This window comes from Puntigrus tetrazona, chromosome 8 (genome assembly GCF_018831695.1).
Source record: "Puntigrus tetrazona isolate hp1 chromosome 8, ASM1883169v1, whole genome shotgun sequence".
Taxonomy (NCBI): Eukaryota; Metazoa; Chordata; class Actinopteri; order Cypriniformes; family Cyprinidae; genus Puntigrus; species Puntigrus tetrazona.
The window spans coordinates 6,755,582-6,774,781 of record NC_056706.1 but is presented as its reverse complement, the minus strand read 5'-3'; the positions used below and the strand labels follow the sequence as shown (position 1 = coordinate 6,774,781).

General features: G+C 35.7%; 4 protein-coding genes across 6 annotated transcripts in view; 3 read left to right on the top strand and 1 right to left on the bottom strand.

The window, feature by feature from the left end:
• The first annotated feature begins 45 nt into the window (after positions 1 to 45).
• Positions 46 to 3,610, top strand: si:dkeyp-110g5.4 (uncharacterized protein LOC561637 homolog). 3 transcript variants are annotated; one of them, XM_043247844.1, is made up of 4 exons: positions 46 to 683; positions 1,010 to 1,610; positions 2,234 to 2,353; positions 2,820 to 3,610. In XM_043247844.1, the coding sequence occupies exons 2-4, from the start codon at positions 1,035 to 1,037 to the stop codon at positions 3,162 to 3,164; spliced, it is 1,041 nt and encodes a 346-aa protein (XP_043103779.1). In that variant the 5' UTR covers positions 46 to 683; positions 1,010 to 1,034; the 3' UTR covers positions 3,165 to 3,610. The 3 variants fall into 3 exon arrangements, with proteins under 3 accessions (XP_043103779.1, XP_043103781.1, XP_043103780.1); XM_043247846.1 differs by having other exon boundaries at positions 920 to 1,610; XM_043247845.1 differs by having other exon boundaries at positions 46 to 770.
• Positions 3,611 to 4,297: 687 nt separating this feature from the next.
• igf3 (insulin-like growth factor 3) lies at positions 4,298 to 7,816 on the top strand. Its single transcript, XM_043247350.1, has 4 exons — positions 4,298 to 4,348; positions 5,091 to 5,298; positions 6,136 to 6,296; positions 7,140 to 7,816. Exons 1-4 carry the CDS (start codon positions 4,298 to 4,300, stop codon positions 7,356 to 7,358), a joined length of 639 nt encoding a protein of 212 aa, XP_043103285.1. The 3' UTR covers positions 7,359 to 7,816.
• Positions 7,817 to 10,176: 2,360 nt separating this feature from the next.
• On the top strand, positions 10,177 to 16,578 carry serping1 (serpin peptidase inhibitor, clade G (C1 inhibitor), member 1). Its single transcript, XM_043247842.1, has 10 exons — positions 10,177 to 10,294; positions 10,581 to 10,629; positions 11,404 to 11,680; positions 11,755 to 12,099; positions 12,934 to 13,140; positions 13,244 to 13,387; positions 14,129 to 14,332; positions 14,414 to 14,553; positions 15,213 to 15,435; positions 16,156 to 16,578. The coding sequence occupies exons 2-10, from the start codon at positions 10,597 to 10,599 to the stop codon at positions 16,413 to 16,415; spliced, it is 1,833 nt and encodes a 610-aa protein (XP_043103777.1). The 5' UTR covers positions 10,177 to 10,294; positions 10,581 to 10,596; the 3' UTR covers positions 16,416 to 16,578.
• Positions 16,579 to 16,680: 102 nt separating this feature from the next.
• doc2d (double C2-like domains, delta) overlaps positions 16,681 to 19,200 on the bottom strand; it is a 32,462-nt gene continuing 29,942 nt past the window's right edge. Inside the window, 1 exon segment of the mRNA XM_043247843.1 lies at positions 16,681 to 18,441. Coding sequence (XP_043103778.1) covers positions 18,311 to 18,441 — 131 coding nt within the window. The 3' untranslated portion in view covers positions 16,681 to 18,310.

Here is a 19,200-nt window from a genome sequence, read left to right as displayed (position 1 = left end):
CTTGCATCACTTCTTTCTGTAAAATTCAACGTAGATGAATTAATACTATTCTAGAATATTTGTTTTTAATAATTCGAATGTAAGATTACAATAGGTTAATACGATTACAATCAAGTTAAATTGAGCTAGTAATTCCCACTGTAAAAAACTGTTTAAATTATTTAATTATTTAGCATCTAAATGATTTGTTTTACATTTCAGTTTCATGTACGATGAAAACAGTCAATCATAATCACCACCTGACTTTAAAAAGCAGGAACGTTTAACATCAGGTGACGGCAGAGCGTGCTTTTGATAAATCAAAAGTTTTTGATAAATACAGCGTTGACTGGTGTGGCTATTGATGTAGTTAATAAAAGTTATTAACAAATAACCAGTGAATAAATTGGTAAAATGCATAATAACGAACTATTCACTAAAATTTCACACTCTTTTAGATTTTTTTTGTCCGCGGTCTACTTCGAATTACATTAGACTTAAAACGAGGACTTTTATTTTGACAACAAACTCCGGAAGTTTTCTCCGGAAGTCCTCGTTGAGTGCAAAGAGTTGAACCTGGCTGCGTATGTTCAAAACAAACCGGTTTATTTTTGTGGAAAACCTCCGCGTGAATTAAAGTTGTGCTCTTTGGTGTGAAGACATGAATGTGCCGCTTATACTTCGAGTCAAGTGAAAAATTTTAGGTACATAACATTTATTTTAGGTTGGATTGGTATATGTTTCCTGTATACGTTTGTGAGCTCGTTCGTGAATCCAGGAAGCTCAACCTGGTAATCATTTAAGACAAAATATCATACATTAAAACGTTTTAAAAACAGATTTTTTTGTTTGTTTTTATACATGGTAGTAATACGTTACGCGTGTATTTTATATGCTAATATGTTTCGCTTTTTGTTTTTTTTATTATCTCCACGTTAAGGTATTTAGTGAAAACAAAAATGCACAAATGATGAGTAAATACTCATACATAAAACAACAATTTGAAGGCTTTATTCCACCAATCCTACAGGTTTAGACTCTTCTGAGTGCCTTGCATGGAGAACATTGTGGTTTACATTCCCAAGGAAGCATGTGTCAAAAACATGCCTCTGCAGTCCCTGTCCAGATCCACAGCCAGGAAGATCAGTGTCGCTCTGTTTCCGCATGGATCAGAGAAACAGATGCTACAGACAGTGACTTGGATCGGTCCGGTTGAGCTACGGGAAAAGGAAGTGGCTGTGGGCAAGGGCAGAAGAGAACCGATCCCACTGAGCCAGAGGCCACTGCTCTCCAAAATAACTCCAGGCCAGTTTTCGCTGCCTGTTGTGAGTTCCAGTGTCACTGCCTTTAAGGTCTTAAGAACGGTTTTAAAAGCGCAGAAGCCTAAAATACAATTTTCAGGGCTGGAAAATGATGCCGCTTCTCTACCCAGCATCAGGGATTCTGTTCCGAAAAATGCTATTATTGTGTATCACGGCCAGATCTTTCTGTCGGTGAGGAAGTCACATTGCAGGCGAGTGAGATTACAAAACTCTCCCTCAGTGTCTCCTTGTAAACAGAACCAAATAAAGACACCTGGCTGTCAGGTGCAGCTGCTCCTGGACACTTCACACAGACCACAACAGAGCAAGGTAATACAATTCCCTCTTTTATTACAGCTTTAGTGATTCACAGTTGGGATTTAAATTGCACATAATGTATTATTATTGATTTAGTTCACCCAGAATTAAATTCTTTATCATAATCAACTCACCCTTAAGGTGTTAAATAGGTATAATTTTCTTTCTGTCGAACACAAAAATCTATATTTCATTCTGGTAACCAAACAGTTGACGGTATCCATTGGCTGCCATAGTATTTATTCTTCCACAGTATTTTCTGGTGAGTAAAAGATTACAGAATATTTATTTTTGGCTTTCTTTTTATTTAACTGCATTAACAGATGCGAACAAACTTTGAACTGAAATAAGCGGAATAATGACACTAACTTTGCAGCGCTTTCACTATTATTAAACTAACTTGAATGAACAGAGACAGCATTGTCTTTTGTAGACATGTGATAACATCTTTGTTTATCACCATCCCACTTACAATTGATTTTAGTGTCATGTTCCAGAAAAGCGGTTTACACCTCTACATATTTTATTTAAAACAAATCTAATAAATTCATGCATAACAATTTTTACATTACTTGGCTATAAATACTCAAAAATAAAATGGATTTCTGATTTTTGCACATCCTTCCAATCCACAGAGACAGGATGTTCAAACTCCAGTCAGAGATCTTGATATTAACGTACGGATTTCACCGCTTCTGCACAAAGCTTCTGAAGAAATAACTGAGAAATGCTTTACTGACAAAGAGTGTCAAAAGGTACATTTTTAATCTTGAATTTTATTCTGTGTTAAATACGTTTTAAAGATGGACAATTGAAGCTAAAATAGGTGTTGCCATTGTCAGTCCCACTTTTTTAACTAACCAAGAAACTTGTTTAAATGTCTTCAGAAAGGCTTTCTGCCTGTCAATCATTTTATCTGCAATTTGTCAGCATTCCTGTGTTTGAGCCAGTTACTTACATAGAATCAATTGTTCTTAAAAGAGCTTTCTAGAATCTTTGGCTACTTTTGAATGGATGTGAATAATAAAAATAAAGTTTTAGTATAGGATAGTTAAAATCTAACTAGTCCATGCCAACTTTCTTGACCACTTGATTAGGAAAACAAACATTTTTCCGAATGAACTTACAGTACTTTTTAGTATATATAAAACAGTAATTAATACCGTTTCAAAATCTTCATTATCTCATGTTTAGTAATGAATCTTGCCTTTGACTTCACAGGAAGATGAGTCCAGGTCGACGCGTAGCCCACCCAAACCTCTTGAGGATCTGGAGTCTGGTCAGGAGACGTCTAGTTCCCAGCCCAATCTCCTCCGGCAGTCACAGATCATCCACTCATCTCCTGTCGTCTCAGAACCGCCTGAAGCTGCGGGAGGAGAAAGAGAGATGCATGAGGATGACAATGAGCGCTTAGAGGGCGCGTTGCTCCCCAGGGCTGAGAGCTGTCTTGCGTTTGATTTTGAACAGTTGGCCCAGGAGGAGAGAATCAACCACCTACGAGCTCGGCTCAGACAGAAGGAAGCAGCTCTCAGCGTCTTTAACGCAAAGCCAACAGATCAGATTTAGAGGAACAGACTGCACCAAAGAGAACTGTTCAGGAGGTGTACAAGCTACTAGTGAACCATTTTAGGGCGAACAGCAGAATAATGTTTTAAAGCTTTAAAGAAAGAGTCTTCATTAACTCCCCCTCACGATGTCTCAACCCTTTACGAAAGAAAGTCATTTAGATTTGGGGCATCTTGAGGGTGAGTAAATTATGGCAAAAATACCACTTTAAGGTGAGGGTGTTTGTTAATTCAATTGTTTATTATTTAGTAGCACAAATATTGGCGTTTTGATAAAATATTTATGCCAAAAAGATGTAAGGAGGTATTTATGTGTTTGTGCAATAAATACAGTGAATATTTTGTGAACAGCATCGTTTGTTACCACAAAATCATTTTGGATTTCATTCATTAAAATTTTGAAATTATTATACATTAATTATCCGTTCAAATAAAAGGTTTTATGTCCTACTGAGCATTAGTCATTTAATTTCATAAACCAATTGCTGTACCTCCAGTTAATAATGTACCCACACGTCTGACTGTTAACATAACGTTTTGTCTTTATTTTATCTGTAAGTGTGTTCCCTCTGATTGGCTCTGGATGCGTTGCTACATCTATCTTTGTTTCGTTTATCATTTCAGCTGAAGCCTACACACTCCAAAATCACTTCACCGGCTTCTCGCTGAGATACACTCATGATAACTTCTTCCTTCATTGTCGTCACTCTTAAGATGGATTTCAATGCCATTCGGTAGAGAATCTCGAAACCGACGTTATATAAGATAATGATGACAATTCAAAGCTGCACATGCTTGCACATAATGAAGGATTTCTAACGGAACATTATCTATCAGATAAATTCATCCCTTTCACATTGCTGAGCTATAAATGATAGACATTCGGGTGACAGTTTTGGTTTGTTGATGTTTATTAATCAGATTTCTTTAGTAGTTTCATGCATCTCCCCAGTAAAGACAAGCTTTGCGATTAGGAGTTGTCTGTGTAGAAGAAGGGAAGGATGTGTCCCTGTGCGTGTGTGTGCTGTTGGCCCGTCCCCTCCTGGTCCTCCTATAAGAGCACACCAGAGTAAGAACGTCAGTAGCTCTTTAGAGAGACCAAACCTTAAAAAAAAAGACATGCCATCAGACGGAATGCCTACCTGTCATGCCAGACGCCTTCAGATGCTTCGAGGATTCCTGAAGGTAAGACTCCACATTCACTTACATGGAAAAATGAGAGGCACCGGGATCAGGTTTGCAAACTGAGAACTCTTACACCTGTTGCATGTTATCTGGGTGTAGAATTAGGGTAGCGAAGACCACTTCTTGTTGTGTTATATCTCATCTTGGGGTGTTTAGACTCAAAAGTTTGTTTTTTTTTGCGCTAAATGACTAGCTTCCATGGATGAGTCAAATTACTTTTTTGTGAGTAACAATTACTGCCTCCAATGCAGGTTTGCATGTCAGGGAGCTATTATGACGTCAATTTGTCGCGTGGGATGTAGAAAAATATAGATCTGCAATCCACGCCATCATATCAAAAGGTCAAAACAGTTTAGCTTTTTCAAAAGGTCATCTTCTGAGTCAGCAGCTTTTTGTGTACACTCTTAAAATAAAAGTTCTTTTTTTGGAACTGATGAAGAACATCTATAGAACCTTTCGATTCCATAAAACGTTTTTTTTTCTAGTGGAAGAAGGTTCTTTGTGCACAGAAAAAAAAAGTGCTGTTTATGGAAAGGTTGTTTGTGGAATGAAAATGTTCTATAGAATCACCTTGAACCTTTATTTTTAAGAATGTAAGGCGACTTGGAAGCTGTGTATTCAAAGGATCTAGCATAGCAGTGCTATCAGGAGTTTTCGTACACGCTTTCAAATCAGGAAGGTTTGCAAAACAAAATGTATTCAGAGCGTCATCCGTCAAGAATTGTACCCATTGCTTTGACAAAAAGGAGTTATTCTGTCTGATAAGCTGCAGGTGGCTGAAAGTTTGTTTCTGGTGAAGCAGGTTCCCAGCTGGCGAAGTGTGTGTGTCCTCTGTTCCCTGTACTGTGTCCTGATCCTGCCAGACGCTGGTGAGGCTGCCAAAGCACGCTGCGGACGAGAGCTAGTCGCTGACCTGGAGTTTGTGTGTGGAGACCGTGGCTTTTACAGAGGTGAGAGTCACCTACAAACTTCATCTTACACTTCTCAAAATTTTCAGAGATGTGTGCGCTGCGTGTGTGGGTCAAAGCGGGACAAACCCTGACACAGTTACTTATCGTGTACCGTTTGGTGGGGACACAGTGACTTGCATGTCTCTAAATAATTAAGCTCACTCATAACATCATATCATATTCATAACACTTAATATCAGTGCATTAAAAGTGACCTTGCCCTGAAGATACAGACGGTGTTATCAAGTCAAGCTGTTATCATTATGGTGTTGATGCAAATCAACCAGCCAATAGCAAACAGTAACCGATTGCTGTTGTAGGCAGTAAGCAGTTGTAGTTTTTGATATTAAACATGAAATAAATGACAGTATAAGTCACCACGCCAACACGTACTCTTGATTTGCAGTTGTTGATATCAACATCTTTATTTCTGCTAGTTGAGGCCCTTTCACCCTGTTCCATATCCAAGGCCACCTTGACGCTTTTCGTTTACATTTTTTTATTCTCTCTCGCTTCTTTTCTCAAAAAGAACGTTATGATACGGTCTTACGGACAATATCTAATTTCATCAATTTTACAACATTACACTACACACACACCAAGTTTTTTAATTGATTAAAATTAAATTGATTGAAACAGCGGCGTTTGGACTATTAATGCAACTTAAAATAGCTGTTTTCTATGTGAATATATTTTAATATATAATATAGATCCTTCAGAGATCAAATTATAAATAGTCTTGGATGACCCCCATATTGGCAGTTTGATATTTGCAGATGATTCACGTGCATGTAACTGGCATTAAGAGCGTTCTGCTTTGTGTCTGTTGGTGGTTAGGCAAACCTGGAGCAGCCCGTAGCGGCGGCCCCCGCTCTCGTGGGAAAGGGATCGTAGAGCAGTGTTGTGTCCGTGGATGTGACCTCCAGCATTTGGAGTCGTACTGTGCCAAACCCAAGAGGGTACGCCGTGAAGTCCCTGCATCTCTGCAGCAGACTCTGGTGAGACAGAAACACATACAAATCCCATTCACCTCAGTTGTCTTTGTAAAGCATGGAAAAAATGTATTCCATTTATTCTTCAATGAAGCATTAAACCATTTGACTCCCTTCTGTAAAACTGGTCACTTACTCAGTCAATCACAGTGAATGGGAGCAGGAGCTTTAAAAAGCTAAATGTGTGTGTGTGTGTGTGTGTGTATCACACATATTTTGATCAAGTGTATCAAAACATTTAAAGTTTTACTCAAACCAAAATGTGTTCTTTTGATTAACTTTTTTGATCCACACAATTTTTTTTGTATATTCAGCCTATTTTTTTATTTAGTCATTTTAGTGACTTAACCTCCTATCTTTTCACATCTCATGCTGCTAACATTTCAAATTTCCATTTACATTTTTCATCTAACATTTTATATCTTACTTCGGCTTTTAACATTTCAGTTAAGTGTTTTTAATAGTTTTAGTTAACATTTCATTAGTGAACAAAGCTTTAGATCAGTTCCTTGAACCGGACCAACTAATTAACTGAAAAGATGATTAGGTCATAAATCGAACGCAAACTGCTTATCATGTGAACATGATCTGGATCGTATGACATAATTTTTAATGAATAATAACACAAATTCCAGTTTATTCCTGACATGACTTCACAAATATATTGCGCATGAGTTATATAATACTTCACATTCATTTTAGAACTAGTTTTTTTTAAACTTTTGCTAAGTTTAAAAAAGGTTCAGAATACTGTTCAGAATAGTTTCATGAGTCAATATTAATAGGTAAAGATAAAACTTAGCAACTCTGAAACTTGTATAGACTTTGACGTCTTCTGTTTTTTTGCAGGAAGATCAGTTTTGGCTGGTGTTTCAGCAGCGATACCAGAAGCGTGCAGAGATGAACAGAGATGAGGAAGCCGCTTCGCAAAGACTCAGAGAGCGAATGCTTTACCGCTGGAACTCCAGAGATTCAGTTTTAGTAACCGACCGACCCTCCTCAACACTACAGCAACCTTCGGCTGAGAGAACTGCATCACGACCAACATTTCTCCCCCACATCAGATAGTCCTGGCTCTTTTTGGATCTTTGTGGACTTTATGAATCACCTTCCTTCACTTAAAAAAAAAAGACTTTGTCGTCCTGGCAGATGTATAAACTGAGCAGTATGTAAAAGAAACTAGAGGACAAGATGTTAAAGCCTCTCGTGCCATAAAAAATGAAGAGCTGTCACAGGCTGTACTGGTTTCGTTAAGCATATGCTGAATGCAAGATGAATTGTGTTTTTCCATTCAGTTTTGTTTTCAGCTTCTCTCTGTCTCTGGGTAAATGAGTTCAAAGCAAAATGAAGTTGAATGTGTTTGTATGATAGCTGAGGTAAGTCATTTTGAATGTAAATGTGACGTTTCTTAATGTTAGCGGATATATTTTCTTATGTGTAATTTATATTCTATAAGATTAGAGTTTTCTGGTACTTGTAAAATATGTATCTAAAGGAGATTTGTAAAGAATTTTAAATAAAAGAAAACTGAGGATACCATGCTGTTCATTTTCTTGCTAATGCTATATACTACTATATACTATATATTACTCATATCAGCTATATTTTAATCGATGTAAAAAGACAGATTCCAGATCTTCTAGCGAGGGTTCATGAAAGCTGCATGTTTCTAGGAATCTTTTTTGGATTATTAGATATCTTCCCAATGACCTTTAAGACAAGAACATTAGTCTGTTTACAGTGAATAAATAATATCACCACAGCCTTGGTGTGTTATCACTATCTAAACATGGAATAAGTTTCTTTTAAGTATGCACTGGTGAAGTTTAGTGTTATGACTTGGGTGTTCCTCACAAAGGTCTTTAGCTTTGCAGGCAGCATTTTTTACATTGCAGTAGAGCAGCAGCGATGAAAGAGTTAAAAATAAGCAAGACGAACAAGGACAGGGCAAAAAAAAAAAAAAAACAGTTTGAAGATGTTTCAATTACAAAAAGAACTAATGTAGTATTGCATTGCGTGTGTTTCATAAGTAATTTTAAGGGCACTTAATTTTAAGGGGAATTTTTTTCCCCTCATCACAATCTACAACCTACAACTACATTTACCATACTTTAGCATAAAAATATGCTAACTGCATTTTAACTATTAGAATAGGTTAAAAATACTTGCTGTTTGAAGTTTTAAATATTTACTAAAAGCAACTATTATGAAGTAGTTATTAACTGAACTAGTTATTAAATGGATACTTGACATTGTATTGACTTGACTATTATCTTGACTATTATTTGCAGGGACTATCCGTAGGCGTAATGGGTTTTATAATACCTCTGTTATACCCATGTCATTAAATCATTAAATATCAATTAAATTGTGTCCCCATATAAAACCACAAACACACACACACATACATATATATATATATATATATATATATATATATATATATATATATATATATATATATATAACTAATTAAAAATTCCAAAACAGGACTGGAAAAAAGGTCACTGGAGTTACTCCCCATCTTGGAGATTCTTCATGTGAAATCGCTGACTCGCGTAACACAGCGATATTTAAAGTTATTCATGTATCGTTCTGCGTGAGGTTTGTCCAGATGAAAAAGCTCTTTCTCGCCCCTCTCTGCCCTTGAGCTGTGATAAGAGGGTTGCTAGAGTTTATCTAGGGTTTCACAGGTGACAAATCTGAGCCTCCGAGACACAGCTACACATGCTTTACACACACGATCTGCTCTTTAAAGTAACCTGGCATACGTTTTATTAACGTATGTTTTATACCAATTCCATTTGTTTGTTTATTAGTTTTCCAATTTTGTCAAAATCGGTGTAATATGAAAGCAATGTATTTTGCAATAGTGATACTTCCTTTCAAGATTCTTTAAACAGCGTTTACTAGAAATAGAAACATAACATTGAAAATTACTGTACTGTCATTTTTGATTGATGTAATGCATCCTTCCCGAATAAAAGTATCGATTTCTTTAAATAAACAACAGTTTGGTTGATACGTCAGGAAGAGTTGTAAGCATCAGCGTCGAATTTCAACAAACGTGTTTCTCAGGCCTTGACCATTACTGCTGTCTCAGCATCACATTTATTTTTTCAGTATGAGATGGAGATGGTTTTATAACACTGAAACAAACTTACAGCTGCTTGGGTGTCGGATAAGAAACACAGTCGGCATCACAATAGCCAATCTTTCCTTCTGCGTCAAAGTCCGATAATACGTCTCACTCCCCCGTTCTGGAGATGGACCAAATATCCCGGGCGCTGTGGTCAAGATAAACATGCCCTTTTAGCTCTGGAAAAAAGAAAGACCTTAGCTTTGGTGAAATAGTATTACAGAAAAAGACTAAATAAAAAATGTTAATTGCTAGTTCTTTGAGAAAACACTTTAGTCACAGAGGTCTACGGACACAAATGGCAACTTTTCATCTCAAATGTCTGAATTAATTAGCATTTTAACAGTCTATTTATATTCACCTTCCGGCTCCACAGGAAAAGTCAAAACTGACTAAAGCGTCTTTACCTCGTTAGCAAATTAAAGTCAGCCCCTCTGTGTCCTTCTTTAGGCCAAAAACCATCGTGTGAGTCAAAAAGTGCAGTTAAATGAGGAAAAGCGAATAAAACATACATGGATAAATGTATTTACGAAGTAAACGGAACGTATGTTGAGCTATTAACTTAATCCTATTAACTAGTTTTTGCATTGAACAACAGATTAAAGCGGTGTAAAACGAACATGACTACAAGGACCCCATTTTTGTTATTTTTTTAATCTGTTAAATAGACTTTGGACTTCTGATTTTCCGTAAATCAGTCAGATTTCTATCAAGGATCTATGTACATAAAGAATCAACATGTTAGCAAACATCTGTGTAATGATTTACCAATCAGCAGGGGAAAGAAAACACAGCAAGAGGAGCAGGCAGAAGAGGACAGACCTTTATAGGCTTGACGCTTCTTTCCTGTTGAAATTAGATCTGTGTAAGTAATTTTTTTTTTCTTAACTGATATTTTTTTTTTCAGACTGAACTTTGATTTTTATTCCCATTCTCGTCTCTCACGGTATATATTAGCAATCACCACCAGGCCCACAGGCGGTATTGTACAGGCTAACTTAATAAAAACGTGCTGTTCTCTGCTTAAGTTACTTAAAATTATATTTAATGTTGCATTTTTAGCATTGTTTGTGTTTCATATAACTCACGTTGCACATCATATGCAAGGTATGTGTTGAGACTGTAACTTACAGACTTATTTTTCTCTCCAGGATTGAATCCAACAGCATGTTTCGCGTCCTCCTGTTGCTCTGTGCGGGTGTAAGTAAACGCATTATAAGATGAGGACGTTCACGCAATATTTTGTGGAAGTAAAACATGCTTTTACAAGTTACCTTAAATTGTTAATAATCAATAACCTGCTTTTACTATTTACTTTTACTTTTCACTACCAAGGCACGAGGGCGCGTCGCGTCAGAACGCAGATGCCCCGCCCAGAACTGTTTTGAGCACGGTCCAAATGTTGCAACCCGATATATATATATATATATATATATATATATATATATATATATATATATATATATATATATATATATATTTTTTTTTTTTTTTTTTATAATAATCTTTCGTTTCTTCTGTCTCGCACATAATTCAAGAGAACAGTTTACTTCCGCATTGTAAATCAGTTAACTAAAACGAAAACTATCTCAAGTTGCTGGCATCATTTCACTTATATATATATATATATATATATATATATATATATATATATATATATATATATATATATATATATATATATATATATATATATATATATGTGTGTGTGTGTGTGTGTGTGTGTGTGTGTGTGTGTGTGTGTGTGTGTTTTGATGAGTTTAATGACAATTCACTCAAAAGTTGTCAAATAATTCTTTTACTCAAGCTCATGTTGTCCCAAACTAATTTGACTTTATTCAGAGTAATTAGAAAAAGCCAGTCTGTTCCTCACTGCCTTTAGAGGACTTGTATATACAGCATACCCCTCATATAATATGAACCACTTTTACCTCATTTTAATGGTCGCCGGGTTTACATTCTCCCTTTCCTCAGCTTTCCCTGTCTACCTGCGACATCACTGTTCCTCAAGACTTCAGCATTACTCTTTCTTGTCTTCCTGACGATGCCACTTCGCTGTCTGAACCTGAATACACCTGGAGCTTCACGTCCGCTCAGACGCAGCAGCAGCACACACTTCAGGAGAAAGGAAAAATCCTGAACCTCAGAAACATAAATACCACCCAAGAAGGACAGTACAAGTGTGTTCAGGACGGCTTTAAAGAAGAAGACCGTATGAGGTTGAGCAGAACATTCACAATACGCGTGGAAGGTCAGAAGGTTTTGTTGCATTGATCACTTTTAATCTCACAGGTCAATTATCAAACTGATCTTTTTTTTTCTTAGAGCCCCTAGCCCTCCGAGAATGGCAGGTCATCAAAGGAGTAGCTGGGAATGACGTGACGCTTCCATGCAAGGCTGCTACGTTTTCCTCTTCCGGAGAGACACAAAACGACTCTGTTGTCTGGAAACGAGAGACAAAAAATGGTGTGATGCTTCTCAAGCCCGACAAAAACACAGATGGCCAAGAGGAGGACAAGACACCTCAGAGGATTTTCTGGAGCGAGAATTTTCCTGATAGAAAGGACTGGGCAATTAAAATTAGTCAGACCAAAGAGGAAGATGCTGGGATGTACCACTGTGTCATAACTAATACATCTCAAACGCTGTCAGTGGAGCTGGAACTGGAAGGTAGGCTACCCCTTTCACTTATGTAGTTTTCTGTCTGTTGTAATGTTATTCTCATATTTTATAAAAAATAAATAATGAAATATATATATATATATATATATATATATATATATATATATATATATATATATATATATATATATATATATATATATATATATATAGTTTTTAACCTTATTCTTACATTTCATTCTATATAAACAAAATACATTTTTAAAATAAATTCCGTTTTAGTGTTATTATTTTTATTAGAAAAATAAATGATAATAAAATTTATTTAAATGTGCATAAAATCATGTTTTACAATTATTATCACTACACCTTACTTAAGAAATTATATCTCTTTTATAGAAATTATATTAAAAATATTTTAAATAAAAAAATTTTTTTAAATAAAATATATATATAACTTCAACCTGTCTTAATATTATTGTTGCGTTCAGGAAAATATAAATGAATGATTTTAATCTAAAACACACTTTTACAAATGTTTTTATATTACTGCTACATTTAAATAATAAAATAAATATAAAAAATATTGAAAATAAATTATACCTTTTGCCTTAATTATACTATATAAGAATAAAGAAAAGTAATAAAGTAAATTTTTAAAACAGATGTAATTCATGAATTTAATCAGGGGTCATCTACTGTAAAACAACGATTTATCTACAATTGGAGTGAGATTGTCTTTTGGGGATATGTACATTATGACTTCAAGAGCAGACCATTTTGGCTGAACTATATATAAACTATTTTTATATGTCTTAAATCACATCCTTTTGAAAGGAAATTACTTCCAAGGTAACCTTTGCCTGGTATTTTATTCCTTAGCCCCTCCTCTGCCCCGCTGCTTTGGCCACACCGGCCCATGGGAGGACTGTCAAGAACAGGACAGCAGGTCAGGGACGGTGATTCTGCAGGATTCACTCAGAGACTTCTCTGCCTCTATGTACGCTGAACTTAAAGCCTTAAAACCCGAAGCCAACTTGATCTTCTCCCCAGTCAGCATTGCTCTAGCTCTTTACAACCTGCTACTGGGTAAGACAAATAATGGAGTAACGTCATACAATCAGCCAAAAGCTGCACACTGTACCTGATGAGCCTCTTACTTCTCTCTTTTTGCATCACCTTCTTTTCCAAGGTGCTCGAGCAGAGACCAGAACACAGCTGGAAAGTGCTCTTAGGCTTCCTCCAGAATTCTCCTGTGTGCATTATGAGACAAAGAAACTAAAAAAAGTGATAAAGGACACGCTGGAAATCGCCTCTGCTATCTTTTATTCCCCAGGTAGCCGCAGTAAAACTCACTCATTAGCTAAGATAATTACTCACCTTGTAAAAAAGAACTACATGCTATATACATAATACATGGATAATATATACATGTTATTTAGAATTAACTGAAAAAGTATTCTATTTTAAACTGATTGCGTTGTGTTTTCATTGTGAATTCTGTGGCTTTTGCAATTTGGTTCAATGTTCCACAGAATTTATTGATAAGTGTTCATGGTAAACTAAAATACAGTATAATGTAATTTATATCAAAACGTACATGTATTTAAATACACCTGCATTTATTTAAATTTAAGTACGCAATGAAATACATAGTTTACTATATTTGAGTACTTTTAGGTATTAGTCAATACATTCATTGTGTGTTAATTATTAAAAATTAAAACAATGATATTCAGTAAAACTTTTTATTTGACATTATTACAAAAGTGCACTTTTTTAAATGTGCACTTAAGTTTCTTTAGAAACAGCCATGAAAGTCTACTCTGTCCACTTAAGTGTTTCATTCATTTATCATCTTCAACTTTAGGATTGCAAGTAGGCAAATTAATTTTTTCCAAAAATATATGCTTTAAAAATAACAGCATTGCTGTAATTACATCAGAAGCACTTATTCTGGACTTAACCCCTTAGCCTTCCTAAGGTTTGTTTTTGAATGGGATCTGTACCTCAGGAGGGACGCTGGAATACTGCCTGCAGTCATAGCCATAGCTTGAAGGGTTTTGTTTCTTCATAGAGCAACAGTTGGGAGAAGTGTTTGTCAACCAGTCAAAGGAGTTCTATGATGCCGTGCCAGAGAAGCTGACCGATGACGCCGAAGAAAACTTGATTCTCATCAATCAGTGGGTGGCAAAGAAGACCAACCAGAAAATCACTCAGTTGATGGATTATATGGATCCCACCTACACATTTATTTTGTTAAATGCGGTCTACTTTAATGGTAAGTGATATTGTATATCTGAATGCTGTATACCTGTCTATTTTTGATGACACTGCGTTTATGTTTCTTCGTGCTTTGAAGGTAAATGGAAGACCGTTTTTGAATCCACAAATAAATGGGACAACTTCACGACGTTTTCAGGTGAGCTCATAGAAGTGCAGACTCTCTACAGCCCCAAGTACAACCTTCAAATGGGCTACAACAAAAAATTACAAGCTGAGGTAAGTGTCGCAATTAATGCACAAAGGTCATTATCAGGAAACGGTGCTAATCAAGACCATTTGACTTGATAACGACATTACTCACCTAATGTATGTGTGTGTATATATATATATATATATATATATATATATATATATATATATATATATATATATATATATATATATATATATATATATACACACATACTGTATATATTTGGAAAATATTTACATGTATATATACTGATATATTTATATTCTTATATTTTTTTATATATAATATATAAACATATCATAGTTTCCTTAAACATTACATACATGCGTTTGTATTTATATATATATAAAATAAATATAGTATACACACATTACGCAAACTTTTATTGTGAATGCAATTAACCAATATATATAATTTTTTCACTTCAGAATATCAGATAATTTGCATGTACCCTTTTACCATAGCTGAATAATAATTATAAAAAATAATTATTAAAAAAGTTAAAATTGTAAAAATGTAAAAACATTAAAAGAATTTGAATTAAATTATGTTATCTAAATACAAATAATAAAATAATAAAAAATCCTTAATTTAACATTGAATAAATGTCACCATTTCCTGTGAATGAACTGCAAGCAGTTGTATGTATTTGTAGAAGTACATTGCAGAATTATTTCTCCAGGTTGCAAAGTTCCCTCTCACGGGTAAAAACAGCCTGTACATACTGATTCCCCACACAACGACAGAAAAATCCTTTGTGTTGATGGAGAATAATATAAACAAAGATTCTATTGAAGCAATGATATCTGAGATGAATAAAATTCCAGCCCAAACCGCTGAGGTCACACTGCCTAAAATTAAACTTACAGTGGACACACAACTAGGGGACGTACTGAAGAAACAGGGTAAGAAAGCCACTAAATCCACTCCAAAATGCTGCAGCATTTACTTATCTTGTTCCAAACCTGCAATTCATTTTCTCATTAGAACACAAAAGGAGAATTTTTTTATAACATAATTTTTTTAACATATACACAATCCCATTTTTTATACAATATACATATCAGGAAATCAAAACATATAGAAAGTCGTATATTAAATGTTTGTAATTTTTCATTGAAAACATATGATATAAAAAATGTTGGTCTGTTTCTGACTGCAAACTATGATATGGCTCTGGATAACTTGAAATACAGTCATATAGACCACTTTTTTATATATATTTGTGTTTTTTTTGGGCACTTTTTACTCATTTTTGGCAACAATAAATACAAAATGCCATAGAACTACATTTTGTCTAAATGGTTCCATAAAGAACCTTTAACATCTGAAGAACCTTTCTGTTTCACAAAAGTTTCTTGTTGCAAGTAGGTTCTTCAGATTATAAAAAGGTATAAAGAGATGAATAACCTTTGACTGAATAGTTCTTTTTGGAACCAAAAATGTTTCCTCTGTGGCATCGCTTGCAAAGAACCTTTTAAGCACCTTTTCTTTTAAGAGTGTAAGCTTTAAAAATTCTCATTTTGTATTCCACGGGGGAAAAAAAATAACAGCATGCAGAGTTAGAACAAATACGGACGAGTAAATAATGACAGAGTTCTCCTCACCTCTCCTCTTTGCCTCAGGTTTGTCAGATCTCTTCTCAGATCCTAACTTGTGTGGAATATTTCAGGAGGACTCTAAATCATTCATCTCAGAAGCTCGTCACAGGGCCTTTCTCTCGCTGACGGAGAAGGGAGTGGAGGCCGCTGCAGCCACAAGCATCTCGTTTTCTCGCTCCTTCTCTTCTTTTACAGCTCTGCAGCCCTTCGTTCTTATACTGTGGAGCGATGAGGCTGCCGCTCCGCTTTTCATGGGAAGAATAATCAATCCACTCAACCCATAAAAAGACATCACAACAGTGTCTCGCCAAAAAAAAAAAAAATCAAACTTTCAGTTCTACATTCATTCATTCTTTTATCACAAATTCATTTATGTAACAATATCACGTTATGCATAGAGTTAGAATGCATGCAGAATCTCGGTCATTAAAGGTGTGCTTTACATCATGCATTCGTTATTTATTATCCATAAGATGACAAGAAATCTATTGCATGAATGAGAGATCATAAGACTCCAACGCAACAAAACTCGCTCTCATTTCCAACAGCCACTGTTGCACCAATTTATTTCGGAGACGCATTTACAGAGACCGACACACGATGGCAGTCACATCACATGTTCCACACAGACAGTCAACGAGGACACGTGAGCGAGACTTGAATAATCCTCCTTCAGTTTGACCCCTCGTTCATTAACGCTCCCCTTGGAGTCCCATCTTGGCTGGCAGGTGGTGCCAGTCCATTATCTAAATGCCATGCTGTTTCATCAAAGGTAGCCTGGATTGTCCCAGTTCACTGAGCAAAAACAAATACCCTTAGAAGGGCCCATTGATGGATATTAGGACAAACATAAGCACTGCAGATCGGTGGTCCATCAAAGCATATGTGACATTCACTTGGCATGCAGCTGCTTAGAATAACATTTGATAATTATACACCGCTTAGGCCATTCGTTTGATAACTCAAATGTAAAAAATAACAATAATTTAAAAAAAAGGAGCGGGCCATAAGAGGACAGGGTTAACAATGAGGGTTTTTTTTGTGCAATTAAATGCATAAAATGTCTTCAGACGAGACAAGGATGAAAAGTAGATGCAGGTAGCTGATTTAAGGAGTCAAATAAATGCAATCGATTTCACACGCATGGCAAGAAACGTGAATCTTTTTGTCAGGACCAACCTAGATTCTGACCCAAAGATGTCCTTGACAGGTAGTTTGTCCTTCAAAGGCTTCTTTGATTGCTAATTTAACCCCTAATGGGGCGTGCAGTTGTGCATGAGGCCTGCCAGAGGCAATTAACCCTCCATACCGGCACTGTCCTGGCGTTTAAGCCTCTAAACCAGTAGAGGGCGCCGGAGAGAGAGAGAGAGCGAAAAAGTCTGTCAACGTGCATCAGCGCTTGTTTTTTTTTTTTGTTTTGTTTTGTTAGTTTTTTTTTTTTTTGTAGGAGACTGTACAAACATTCAACAGAGACACATACAAAGACAAAACACAGACAGGGACATTCACGCACACACATTCGCATTGAGGTGACTGTCGTTTGGTTCTTCTCAAAGTGACAGGCCGCAGCTCTTGAGCGAACGTTTAAATCCATAGACGGTTCCTTTCACCGCTTCAGAGTTCCTCTGCGCGCCGTCCCTTGTGCTTTTCCCGCGCGTCGCGTTTTTTTTTTTTTTTTTTTGTCGGGCTGGAAGAGACTGTAAACTTTCATACGTAACAAATCACAAAAGGTAAATACATAGGTACACATAGACGTTTACAGTCAGCCGGATGTGTTGTGCTTTGACAGTGTGCAAAATTACGGCACCACCAACTGTAACAAACACCAGGATGCTATTACACGTTTGACATGTAATAAACAATAACACTATAATATGGCATGAGCTCCTGTGGCATAGTCACAACACGGTACGATTTCACATTAAGTGACGTGCAGACCGGAAAAAGATTGTGCGTCACAATCCGGGCTTGTGATCACACTTGCTGCTTTCTCATCACAAAAGAATGTGACACTTAGCTGTACAATAGATTATGATGCTTTTTCTCACGCATTAATATTGAATGTCGTCATCGTCGTCAACGTTCACAGACTGAGCATTATTGCATTTCTTAATCATTATTACTCCATTATTTTTGTATTACTTTTCAGAGGATGAACATGTGCGCGCTTGTCTGAGCGTTAGTCACTGCTAGGGGCTCCTTGCTGCGTCAGTGTGTGCCAGTACTCCACTTTCTTTCCTTTGTATTTTAGACACTCAAACCAGTGTTTCAGTCTCTCTCCTTTTGCGTTAATCCCCAATTCAACGCCACCTGAGGAAGAGAGAACAATAGGGTCCCAAATTAAAAATAGCAGGGCTTGCTGGCTTTGAGCAAAAAGACATCATGAATAATTACGCTACTAACTTAAAAAAAAAAAAAAAAAAATGTTAAGAAATCTTTTACGCTCACCAAGGGTAGTATTTATTTGATCAAAAACACAGTAAAAATCATGAAATAGTTATAACGTAATTGAAAGAGGTTGCATGCTCATCACTCTCAGCTTGCTGTTATTAACTTCATAAATATGCAAATAAGCATCTAATTACTACCCAGGGTAAAATATAAACAGTACGAAACTGAATATATTAGACAAAAATGTAGCATGCAGTTGCCTAACACACACAAAAAAATGCAATTAAAAATATGATGGAAAATACACAGTTCAAAAGTTGTTAGTAAGGGTTAGTAAGATTTTTTAAAATGTTTTTGAAAGAAATCGTCTCACCAAGACTGGATTTATTTGATCAAAAACTTAGTAAAAAGTATAAAATTATTAAATATTATATAATAAAACCGCTTTATTTAATATGCTGAGTTGGAGAACATTTCTTCTTATTATAAATGTTTAAATACATTTTTGTAAAAAAAAATCTTTATTTGATAAATAGTAAAAAAACAAAAAAATCTAATTATTTTAATAATAATAAAAACCGCAGTGTACATTTTCTGTGTATTAAGGAACTGCATGCTATATTTGTCTAATATATTCTGTTTAATACTGTTCATATTTTACCCGGGGTAGTAATTAGA